The 12,849-nt window shown below is 39.0% G+C and overlaps 1 protein-coding gene across 6 annotated transcripts in view; it reads right to left on the bottom strand.

Annotated features, from left to right (window-relative positions):
• The window catches only part of WDR41 (WD repeat domain 41), a 45,085-nt gene extending 33,166 nt beyond the window's left edge, over window positions 1-11,919 (bottom strand). For all 6 annotated transcript variants that reach the window (XM_055698427.1, XM_055698424.1, XM_055698422.1 and 3 more), the window contains exons 1-6: window positions 11,697-11,919; window positions 7,786-7,901; window positions 3,400-3,448; window positions 1,433-1,564; window positions 1,009-1,071; window positions 386-497 (exon numbers count right to left, since the gene is read on the bottom strand). In XM_055698427.1, the coding sequence (XP_055554402.1) occupies window positions 386-497; window positions 1,009-1,071; window positions 1,433-1,564; window positions 3,400-3,448; window positions 7,786-7,901; window positions 11,697-11,747 (523 nt within the window). In that variant the 5' untranslated portion in view covers window positions 11,748-11,919. The remainder of the gene's footprint in view (window positions 1-385; window positions 498-1,008; window positions 1,072-1,432; window positions 1,565-3,399; window positions 3,449-7,785; window positions 7,902-11,696) is intronic.
• Between the last annotated feature and the right edge of the window lie 930 nt (window positions 11,920-12,849).

Raw genomic sequence — 12,849 nt, 5'->3', positions numbered from 1 at the left:
TACTAAAAAGTTTTACTTAGGAAGAATGAAAGGAGAAAAAAAATAATTTACTTAAGAGGAATAAAACTCCCACTTGTTCACAGAGAAAGCCAGTCAAAGGATCTGGTCCACATTACAGCAAACATGAATAAATCAGCACCCTGTCAGTCCAAGCTAGTATACAGTTTCTGAGATTTGGCATATTCTAGAATTCACACAGCATAGGAGATTAAAAGCAGTCTTAATTCTGAAACGATTAAGTATGACATTTAAAAAAATAGAGAGTGGCTCTATACATAATGTTATCATTAGAATTAAAGAGAATTTGCCAAGTTGGTTTTGCATCATTATACAGATCCATTTTACTTGCACTTTAACAGCTATAATGAGTCATTTACATTTTTACCTGCATCAGTAAGATGACTGGTCTTACACAAGAGATCTAATTTTCGGTTCCAAACACATAGATCACTCCCTCCAGACAACCATACATCCAGTCTTTGAAGAACTGTCAAACACTGCAGAACAAAAATCAGATATATGTCCCCTGCAAAAGTTCTACAGGGAATTTCACAGTGAAACGATCATGAGCTTCAGCTAGATAAAGCTGTAAGTACTATGAAATACATTATTAAGGTGTCACTTTCCTGACAAATACAGATTTAATTACATCCTATATGTTACATTTTTCCATCAACAATGCAAAAACAGATTTTTCAGTGATTTTTTTTCTACTATTAGCATTCAAGACCTAGTTTGACTGTAGGTTGCATTTTCCAACACAGTAACAAAACCAAGCCATGAAGTGACCTTTGTTCTACATCTTTTCCAAAAGTAAATTGAGGTATTAAGAGTTCTAAAAACAATTGAATAATTGTGCCCACTTCTCAGCCACTCATAATACACCTGTTCTTAAACCAAACACTGCTGTTCATTTTAACACACCTGCCCATATGGCCCATGAGACATACAAGATAGATTCTTGTATACAACAAAACAACAGACATACCTAGGGTTTCCTCAGCTTACCTTTACAGTAGAATGGAAACATGACACTTTCTGAACTTGTCTGCCACTAGTGCAGTCCCAAATCTGATTTTATTCATTAAGAAAACTGAAAGGTTTTTATATATTACAACTGGTGGGTTTGTAACCACATAACAGATTGGGAAATCAGTATGCAGAGACTCAGTCTTCTAAACCCTGATTGCCTTTTCAGTATTTGGCCAAAATGACATATTAATAAAGGTCTGTTATGGATTCATTTTTGTAGCAAGCACTGCATCTACTTGTGAGCAATAACTAGTAAAATCCTAGTGTAATCCAATTATATATACTAGATATTATCAGCCAATAAATTCAAATAACCTGCAGCCTGTCTCAATACTACCTTTAAAAGTAAAACACACTAGAAGTCCATAGAAATTTGAATCCTTTCCAGATCTAAGGATACAATAACTGTTCTATCAGCTGATGCTGTTAAAATCAAATTTTTTTTTTCTTCAGAAGCATCTGGCGAAGAAAATGGTGCTATAGCTGTAATTTTGTGTGTGTGTCCACGAAGTTCAAAAAGTTTTTCTCCGGTCTGAAAAATAAAAACATGGAAAACTAAGGGTAAAATTTGGAAAATGCCTACTGTACCATAAGACATAGGTACCAAATGACGTTTGAAAGCAAGAACTTCTAAGAGTCTAAAATGTCCCTTTCTAAAGTGTACTTATTTATTACTACCTTTATTACTGTTCAAGATCTTACCTAGAATTAAATAACAGAAGTAATAGTGTAAAAGAGTAGTACATAATAAAAGTTACTCTAAGAGTAAAAAAAAACAATCAACTCTAAAAGCCCTTAGGAGCTAAGTTTTGTATTAAATTAATTTCACTTTTATGCAAATATTGGCCATTCACCCTTTATAACAGATATTACAGCAATTCAGATTTGTTGACAAAACCCTCTCTTGAAAAAGTAGGGGTTTTTTAATGATTAGGAAAACCTGACCTAGAGTTATGGCAAATACATTACTGCCAATTTCCTGACAGCTTTATTAATTACATTATCTATAGCTTTAAGTTGGCAGTTTAGATAACTGCAGCGACTTCTGCTCTGTTTAGATGACAAATCCCTACAAACATGCAAAGGCATACTGGTATTTTAAACTTGCAATTAAAATATAGGGTAGTGTTAACTGTAAACTTCTTTACACACACAGGCTAAGTTTTTAAATTAAAACGACAGAAGATCTGCTTTAACAAAAATGTAATAAAAATCCTACAGAAGTAGAAAACAGAACTCAGTTCCTAAGTTGGCTATCTACATTAGTTTTACCTTCACAAACTGCTCAGAACACACGTGAGTGTATATACTGAGATACATGGTTTCGAATAGTCAAAAGCAATTTCCTTTTCCAAATTACAGAACTATAAAAGGCCTTCAACAACAGCAAGGCACTAACTGAAACTGCGCTAAAGAGAGGAAAAGTTTCAAGTTCCCCCTTCCGTATTTCACACCATCATGAATGCCACAAATTTTTCAGGTTTCTAAAAAAGTTTAGTCTGATTTCTTTCTTCCTTATTTTGAATGTTTGATACTCACAGTTCAGACAGCACAATATGTGTCCCTTTTAGACTTCCTATTGAACAATTCAGCTTGCATACTAGTCCTCCTTAACATAGGTCTAATGCTCTGTAATTTTGTCAATGATAGAAGCACAGAGCAGAAGAGTGCATATCATACTTACAAAATGCTGTTTCCACAATAAACTAACGTCTTACTAAGGTTTTCAAAAGTTACAAGAAAACTTTTATCACAGCAAGCAATTAAGGCCTTGTTTCTGCACTGCCTGAAATGTTTAATTTCTGCTGACTCCCATGTCTTTCCAATACAGTTTTGTGTTAGCTCTCCATTTTGTCTAAGCTCTCCATTTAGTCTAACTGGTTATACTACAAATAGATATTACTAACAGAGCCACTGAAATATATATACTTAAGTTGTAAGTACATAATCTTGGCAGGATTGGGACCTTACTATATATTTGTTGAGTTCCTAGTCAACATTTCAGTGTTTACAGCAAGCAACAAAGGTATTTTAAAAGAATTAAAGCCTCAAGTTCATACACACTTCTGCTTTTCACATCATCGTTTCAGCTCAAATCTCTCTAAAATCAGTCTTCTCAAAACATGCTAAATTTTAAAACTTACTGTTCTCTTGGGTTCATACAACTTTTACTTTCCTAGCTCTCCACTGTAAACTAAGATTTGACAGACTGCCTCCACTTTTCCATTTTCAAACAGTAACTCTGCAGCAATCCTCATTTATTCTGCTTTTTCACTGCTAGACATTTCTAACTCCTCTCCCAACTCCTACGTTCTCCAGAGCACATAAGCCACCATCACTACCACCCAAAAAAAAAAAAAGGCTAACCTGAGCATTCCACAGAAATACAACTCCATCATCTCCTGCAGATGCAAACCTGGGTGGGGGGGGGAAAAAAGCTCTGAAAACTCAATATAGCATAATGTAATGGAAAAGCAGTAAACAGTTATGTAAGAAAAATGTATCAGACTCGGGCTTTAAAGAATAAACACGTATTTGTAAATGCCAATTACAGTTTATAAACTGAAGTCAGTACATTTAAATAGGTGTTTATCAACATATATTTAATATAAGAACAAGTCTTAAGAATTCCAATACATACTATAACAAACAGAATCCCACATTACAGAACCAATTCTATTGTTTAAGAGATCTTACACACCAAATAACTAACTAATGGTGTTTGGTTTTAGAGCTCAAGTCAACTGACTGCAAGACATCCAACAAGTTACGAACCACTTATCTGAGTTCAGCCCAGGAGTAGAGGAGCCCAGTATTAAATCATGATACTTTAAACTGTGACTTAAAATAACTCCCAAAGCAAGTGCAGTTAAGGTGCTAATTTTGATTTCTGCTAAAAATCCAGCTGGAAGGCACACCATATGAGGCAAAAACAGTTTCATGTTGGCGTGTTAATCTCACAGTAACAAAGTCCGACCTAAATTCAATCTTTTTTCCTAGACTAGAGTAAGTATCTAACTATTTGCCTATATTTGCACTTCGGCCCCACCACAGCCACACTGCAGCTGGAACACACATCCCAGCTATTCCCGTAAAGGTATACTGTGAGTTGAGAAAGCCTAGAACAGAACTAAGACCTTATATTTGCAAGAAAAAACTTGGAATTAAGTTTTTTCTTGCAAATATACCTACCTTCTATTTTTTTTCTTTTTTTTTTTTAAGCCTTCACCAAGGGTTAAACAGTTAATATTTATAGAACTAAGATTTGTACTATGTACAAGAAAGTCATGAAGAAGAGAGGTTATGTCACTTCTGATTTTTTTACCAGCTGTGAATGGTTTCACTAGCAATATACATGTCCTTTCTTTTAGACTCTGCCATTACATTTGTGAAACTTGCTAACAGGTAAGTCTTAGCCATAGGGTGTGTGTCCCCTCCCTCCTTCTTCCTCGTGTTTTATTCTACTATAGCAAAAAGTGTAAGTTGTACTTTCTTCTTATCTTTCATTATTTTATATCAAATCAAGATTAGAGCAAAAAACAATTTTACACATACACCTCTGATAACATTAATTCCTTATCTCTATTTGCCTTTTAGCTCTATTACACCTTGTTTTATCACAATGTCAAGAACTTAAAATAGCAACTTCCTCACAATTCAGCCATAACCCTTTAAATTCCAATTCCTTTCTTGAGTAATATTGGAGCTGCCTGCCACTTAAAATCCTGGGAAGAAAACTGATGTTTGAAAGAAGGTATGAGTATAATTCATCAACATGTAAGTTCAACAGAGTGCTATTTTGTGTCCTCCTCATCTTCTAACCAGGATTTCTGTTTAAAAATAAAGGTATATTGTAGAGTCAGTTATCCTACAGTTACATCTTGCTCACCAAGGTGCAGACCCATGGGTCACCTGATTCTTTCCCAGTCATGATCACCATCATTTATAACAGGGGTCCTCAAACTTTTTAAACAGGGGGCTGGTGCATGGTTGGAGTGGCAGGCAGTCATCTGCGGCTGCTTGGTTTCCCCCCCAACCCCTGGTGGGCTGGGGGGGGTAGGGGGGTCTGTAAATACCAGGGGCCAGATTGAGGACCCTGGGGGGCCGTATCCAGCCCGTGGGCCGTAGTTTGAGGACCCCTGGTCTATAACCTTGCCAAGTTCCTGAAGAAGCAAGGAATGGGCAAATGAGCAACAAAAAAAAAAGCTACTCTTAAAATGTTTTACTAACTGTTTAGTTTAAGGTGTCAAATGCTAGAGTATAACATGTAATTTTATTTCAGTCCATTTTCTGGAAAACTCTTGGTGAGGCTTAGCCTTTTTTAGTGATCTTCCAATCAATATAACCCTTAATTCGTGTCCAAAAAGTACAAGAGAGAAGAAGGAAAAAAAAACCAAACAGCTTTCTGTTACATTTATACAGGATTTATTTAGTATCTTAAAAAACCAATCTGAGAAAATTTTCCACTCACTGGTTTTAGCTGAGCCACTGAGAAAACAAGAAAATCCTTCTGCAAAATTCTCAATAAGATGATACTATCTAAAGACCTGAAGCGTGAAACTTGGCTTACAATAGCTGACAAAAAGCACACAATGGAATAGCTATAGAAACTAAATAAAAACATTTCAGAAGCTGAGTAACAATACTAATTTTACTGAAAAGAATCAACTGAAAATATTATCAGCTGCTTAACAGTCCAGAAACTACCTTATTCTTGATAAATAAAACCTTAGAATTACTGTCCAGTGAGGCTATTAAACTCCTCAAACTCTGAGAATATTAATGAGCTAAATAACATACTCCTTACCCATACGCTATTTCATAACCTATCTTCAATGCGGCCATCCAGGCTTTAGTCTTACACTCATCATTAGCTTAATTTCAATAATTTACCTCCTATCATACAATGAAGCCCAAAATGGTGAAAGATTTTTTTGCATCAGGCAGTGTGTACAATCTAAGTATACTCTGGTATTTCTATGAAGACTGATCATATTCATTGCATTATGTGTTTGAGGAAAAATGTACTTTGAGGAAAGGTTATTTTAGTAACTTCTTTGGGAAAAGAAAAGGACTGGAAAAAATCCCATGAGATTCTTCCATTTTTATGAGTCTTCTGGTAGATTACTATAACACAGAAAAATAAATTTTATGGTAATGCACATAATATTTCTAAGATAGATATAGATATATATGAATATGACATTAAGAATGAAAACTGACAAGCTAAAAATTCTCCATGGAGTCTTCTGTGATTTTTTTTTATATCTATATATATATATATATATATAGATATACACACATATATACATACACTTACAAAATTATTAGAAGAAAGCATTCTGTGGGCATTCAAATTTGGAAGAGACCACCTGCCTGATCAATGTACCTGGGGAAAGAGAGAACCCTCCTTCACAAAATACCTGCTGCACACTGCAAGGATATAAGCCAAATGCTCACCCATGCAAACATTGTGTAGTGTATTGATAAATATATTAAAAATCCCCTTCTGTGCCTAACCCATAAGAGATATAAATTACTAAACCTCCTTAACAGAGACTCCTGCCTATCACTTATGCTCTTAGTTCTAAAGGTTTTCTAAGTAATTCTCCATATCAGCCAAGAGTCATTACACTTATTACTGACTAAGGGCTTCACAAGCTGGCTTTTAAGACAAATAAGTATTTCCCCTCTTGGAGGATTAAGTTAAATTAGAGAACATGCAAGGCTATTTTGGACAAAGATAGGACAGAAACCTGATCAGAACATAAAACTATCATCATTCATTCTCTCAGTCACACTTCTAAAGTGACAATGGTAAATGTAGTGGTTTCATCTGTGCTTCATAATCAGTTTTACAGTTTTTAGGTAACTCTGTCCTCAGAGTTCACAATGAAGTTGGACCTAGCTACAAGGAACTAAGAACAGAACAGATAAAGATTGTCAGGGAATTATAAAAAAAGTGCATGCAGCTAAACACTGGAAGAAAGAAACAAAGGAACCGTCAGTTTCAAAGAAGGACAGCAAGATGAACAAGATCAAATCAGAGATCTGTAATGCAGACATTAGGCATATGTTGAATTTTACTAAGCAGTCATTCTGAATAAAGGGTGAAAATTTCCAGTTTTGAGAAGTTCAGAAAAAAACTGCATTACCCAAACCTCAACTGAATTAAGCACTACAGTTTCAGAAGAAATTGTAACAAAAGACTGGAAAGCAAGGAACAGCAACATTCAATATTGTTGACAATGTCCCGTTCATTTGCTACAGTGTATCTGTAGGAGACCATTACATTCTTTTGTAAAACCAAAAGGTGAAATAACAGCTGTCTTCAACACAAAAACATACAACACATATATCCACTCAGAACAGGAGGAGACACTACTGCATATTGTCCTGAGAGAAAGTGTGTGTATGCACGTACAGAAGGGAACATTCAACCCAGGAGCAGCCTGAAAAGGAGGGGCTGAATTAGCTAAAGGCATTTCTTTCAAACAAATTAATTTGTACCAAGAAGCATATCTCCATCACCATAATTTTCTCATAAAAGTGTAACTTGCAAAAGAAGCCAAAAGATGTAGTAACATAACATGAAAAGGGAGTGTTCATCCCTTGCCTTTTTTAACTCCAGGCTTTTCCTGCCCTCCCCCATAAAAAAAAAGGAGAGGATTATAAATATTACTACATTTTCATAAATATTCTCTGAAGTATTGCCAAGGATGCTGTGAAACAATTTGAAATGTGATTTCATACCTGCAGTCATCTATTTGCACTAGAAATCGTACTATATCTTGATGACCTCTCAATACAAGGAGCTCCGTGTAAGGATTCTGTATTTGATCTTCACCAATTGTCTGTACAGATGATTTCTAAAATTCATAAAAAAGGAATGACATTTATTTTTTTCTGACATAATTATTTTGATCAGGTCTTTGTAATGTCTAACAGTCTACATATAGACTCACGTTTGAAAGTATTTGAAGTTAAGTTTCTGAAATACCATTTTGTCTTAATGAAAATCATTACAAAAGATAATTTCTTATTATTTGAAGTAAATAATATCTTTCTATAGCATGTATTTAAAATTATAATATAGTATTTTCTGTTTTAACAAAAACATTTTGTACTGCTTTAATCCCTGACACACCAAGATGAAAACCCAGTTTAGTCATAAGCTGTCATGTGGAGCCAGCTGCATGACTCAATGCACCATACATTCAGTTTTTCATTACATTACACCTCTTCTGAAAGGTCTGTGAACCTCTAGTATCTTTCATCTGCCATTCAATTTTAAAATCCTATATAAAGATGATACTTTTAAAATAAATAAGAAAAAATGCTGTTATGTCACATAATATACAAATCATCCATTGGGACTCCATTCACAAAATACCAAAGCAACCCACTTAAACATACAGAATCATCAATCATTTCACAGAACAGCATCTGCAATTACCCCCAACTAGACTATTAATTAAAAGAACAATCAATCACTCAGAGCAAGCAAATCACTAGGCAGGGTCAATAAAATATTGCATAAGACTGCAGTTTCAGAGCAGGACAGTTCTGCTACTCTGAATCATCAATTTGTTTCAACAGAAGACAACTTTTTTGTATTTAAGGTCTTCCACATTCTGAAACAACTAAATAGCTCAGTAGTAGCTCAGAGACAGGACTCTCCTCCTTCAAGACTTACTTTACAGGACAGTCAACATCATCTTACTTCCAGCACTGTCTCATCTTTGAGGACTTCAACAGAACCTACACTGTGAAACAGTAATTACTGAACACTGTGCCAAATGCAGCATACATGACAGGTAATCCTGTGTGAAAGACACAGGTTATCATCAGAAATGTCAACATTTTCCTGCAGGAATAATCAATTATTTTCTATTTCTTCCATATTGGTACTATGATCCTATCCCTCAGAAGTTAAGAATGACAAAGTTAATAAAAAGGGAAAGAAATCTGTGTTTATTTTTAAAATGAAGAGGTTGTCAAAATGCTAGTTCTTGTGATTTTATCTTGGTTTTGTGCTATCTGATGCATTGCATGAAGCAACTGTTCCTCATTTTATGTAATTATGTGAGAATAGCAGTTCCCATTTAAAATAATGCAAGCAGTGTCTGCATGGTTATAATGAAAAGTTGTACAAATATGGAAACTTGGAGTTCAGCTGTCAAAAGTTAATCAAAACATTCCTTAAAAAAAAAAAAAAACAAAAAAAAAAACACCTGAGTTCTAAAAATGCTAAGCAAATCTCAGCATCACTGGATGAGATTAGTAATACTGTAGTCAGCAGACTTCCATTTTTGCTTACCAACAGAAAATACATTCACAAAATAATTATAACACCACTTTGAAAAAGTCAGAATTTGTAACACGAACATCCCAATTATATATTCTGTTGCTGCTCCCTACTCAGTACAAGACAGCATTACTTCTTTTGAACAATGTGTCTAATACTGTTTTTTCTTAAATCTATGAATGCCTGTGAACACTGAAAGGTAGAGTGCTGATGAACTACTATAAACAACAAAATAACAGGTTTTCCCCCAGTACTCACACAACAAGCTATGCTTTCTTCAGATCTTCATTAATATTTACTAGAGTGTTGGGTTACATATCCATTCTTTCTCTGAAGAAATCTATTTTTGTATAAATTATTGATTGAACTCTCTTGTGGCAACACCAAATTTCTAGAAGAGAAAGCTAGATGCTGATGCTAGAGGAATCCATTCCCAACTTGCATGTTTTTATGTAGGACCTGTAAGCGTCACTACAATAATAGTAAAAAAACTGCAAGAGTCATCTCAGCTTCACAACAACTTATAACCCCCAGGATGCGAAGCATTTAAAAGTGTGATTTTCTGAAGCCATTCACCAAAACTATGGATACAAGAGTATACAGACATACATATGTATCACAGAGCATGATAAATTAGCTTATGCAGACCATAATGCTACCGCAGTTGGACTGCTCACATTCCCAGAGCCACCCTGCTTAAGATATACACCATGACATCAACTGGAGAGATTCATGAGCTTAAGTCTAAATGATTTTCAATTCCATAGTAAAAAAAAAGAAGTGGGTAGGGAAAAATTTACATTTAATAACTTTAGGGCAGCTTTGCCAGAGGCTTTCTCTATTCACTCAGTGCAATGTCACTAATACATCTAGTCTTTTCATGACTGGCTGCAGCCATAGCACATGAAACAGCACCTTAAGTCCATACCCCATGCACTACTATGGGCTTCCTTCTCTATTTAGGAAGGGTACAGGAGAGAATTAATGTTATGGAGATGATCTTTAGATTAATCAGTATCACATTATGCAGGGAAAGGGAACAAAAATAGTTTAGGGACTATCTAACCCTTATCAATATTTGTTATTCAGGAAGAAAAACTACCACTATCTTTCAGTAAATCAGTGGTAGCGATGGGAACACAGGTCCTGTGGATCAGGTTTAACCAAGCTACAAATGGCAATGGAAGAACTGTACTAGACCTTGACTCATGCTTTATTAAATCACAATATAACTAAACCATAGCCAGAGTTTAAACTTTGAAGAAGAACACACACCAGCGTAGTTTCCTAGCACATCTTAGAAAGCTGTTGTGTATTTCCCATCTTGCTTTAAAAGCAACTGCACATAAACTGCCAATTATAACTGCAACACAAACAACATTTTGACTGATGACAAAGGTCAGAGGCATTCCCAGACGTCATCATTCTAAATCAGTATAGACTCAAACATCCACCAAAGTAACTACTGCCGTTTGAAAAAAAACATGATATTGTCATGACAGCAGCTGAAAAATAATTACTTCCTCATACGTGTCTAAATCACAAAGCACTGTGTGCAAGGAGCCCAGTGACAGTGTTAACTCTTGTTACACCCAGGCTGGGAATTTCAGTAGGGTCTTAGAGAAAAGAAAATTCCAGCAATCTCTCCCTCAAATCTGGTAAAACTCTTTTTCCCAGTAAGGCAAAGGAAAGGACGTCAGCGTTCTGTGCACCACGTAGGCCTAGTTTATTTTACAGATGAGAAAGTATGGAAAAATGCTACAAGACTACTACAAACTTCAGCCGGGCCACACAAACAATACACTACTGCCCACAATTCACCTTACCGACCCGGCTTGCTAGCAAGCTAAGGAGCACACCCCCCCCGCGGGGAGGGCGGCGCAGGACGCCGGGACGCCCCGACAGAGACGGCTCCCCGTCCCCCAGCGCCTGGGCAGCTCAGCCCAGGGAATCCGCCTCGTGCTTTGGGGGGGTTCCCTCCCCTCCCCTCCCTCTCTTCAGCGAAGCTCGCTACCCCTTCGCACACCCCGAAGGCCTCACAGGCTGCGCGCCAGCCCCGACGGGCCCCTGCTCAGCAGAGCCCGGCGCCGGGCCGCGCTACCACCAGACGGCGGGCACACCCCGACGGGAAGGTCACCGCCCAGCGCCCCCTCCTCCCAGCGCTCCCCCCAAAAAACTCCCCGGGGGGTCCCCTACCGGCGCCGCGCTCCGCCAGAGCGGCTGCCCCCACGAGCAGCCCCGCCAGCGGCCCCGGGCCGAAGGGACAGCGCTCCCCGCCCCGCCCCAGGCTCCTCCGGGCCCCGCCCCCCGCCGCCAGCTGCTCTGCCCGCTTCCGCCACGCCCGCCGCCGCCGTACCTCCGCCAGGCCCTGCGGCTCCCGGCCGCCACCGATCAGCCACCGCAGCATGGGCAGCAGCACCTGTCCGCGCCCCCCTCGCGCCACGGGCGGCTGGTACGGCAGAGGGACCGTCCCTCAGCGCCCGCTGCGCCGGCGGCTCGGCGGGACGGCGCGGCCAGAGCTCCCGCTGCGGGAGCGGCCTGCCGAGGCGAGCTCCGCGGAGACCGGCCCTCCAGGGGGCGGGGCCGAGGCGGGCCTGAGCAATCGATCGCCGAGCGGGGGCCGAGCCGGCGGCGGGACCCGGGGGGCGCCGTGGCGCGAGCCGTGAGGCGGCGCCTCGGGCCGGCCGTGATTTGATGAGGGGGAAATTCTGCGGAATGACTGACAAGCGTGTTAGTTCCGTTTCACAGACAAATAAAGCATTTGGTAGCTTTTTAGTTGCTGTCTTCCAATTTCTGAGGAAATTTACGCTACAACGAAAGAATAATTATTACCGTTTTATCGTGACCATCTTACCTGTTGTCTGAAGTAAGCGACCACCAAAGTTGTCAGTACTTTAAAGACTTCCCATGGCAATGGCAGTTTCCATTCTCCTTCACTGAGCCCCCTTTGGGCCTGCGATGGCCGTGCTGGGGCGAGTACAAACGCTGTACAGACAGGCAGCCCTCAAAGCATGTCAGCGTGGGGCCGGACAGTGGCCTGGACAACACACGGTCCCACTCCTCCTCGGTCCTTGGTGAGTGATCTTGCCAAGTCTTTTGAATTTTAGGTGCACGTGGGGCAAGATCACAAAACCCAACCCAAAAGGCCACACAATGCCCGTTCCTGAGCAGACACAGGTAACAAGGAAACCCCTCACGCGTATAAACATGTCCCACCAGCACTGCGCTGTGCATCTGAATCTCCACATTTCACTTGCCTGGTTGACTGTTGCCCATGCTGTTTCAGGTAATCAGCACCACAGGGTATCATGAGACATTCCTGAGATTTCCCACAGGGCAGGAGGTAATGGTGGTTTGCTAAAACCTGAACTTCTAGTAGTGACGGACCTGTGTGAGAAAGCATAGGGCACACCCTAGGCCTGGGATGGAAGGCCGCTGCAGTGACTTAACTTTGACAAGTATTGGTGGCATGCAACCTGGATATTGCCGTTTGTTAACTACTGTGAATT

The sequence above is a fragment of the Falco cherrug genome, chromosome Z, assembly GCF_023634085.1.
Source record: "Falco cherrug isolate bFalChe1 chromosome Z, bFalChe1.pri, whole genome shotgun sequence".
In the NCBI taxonomy this organism is placed as follows: domain Eukaryota; kingdom Metazoa; phylum Chordata; class Aves; order Falconiformes; family Falconidae; genus Falco; species Falco cherrug.
Note: the sequence above shows the minus strand (reverse complement) of the source record. Positions and strands in the feature narration are given on the sequence as shown.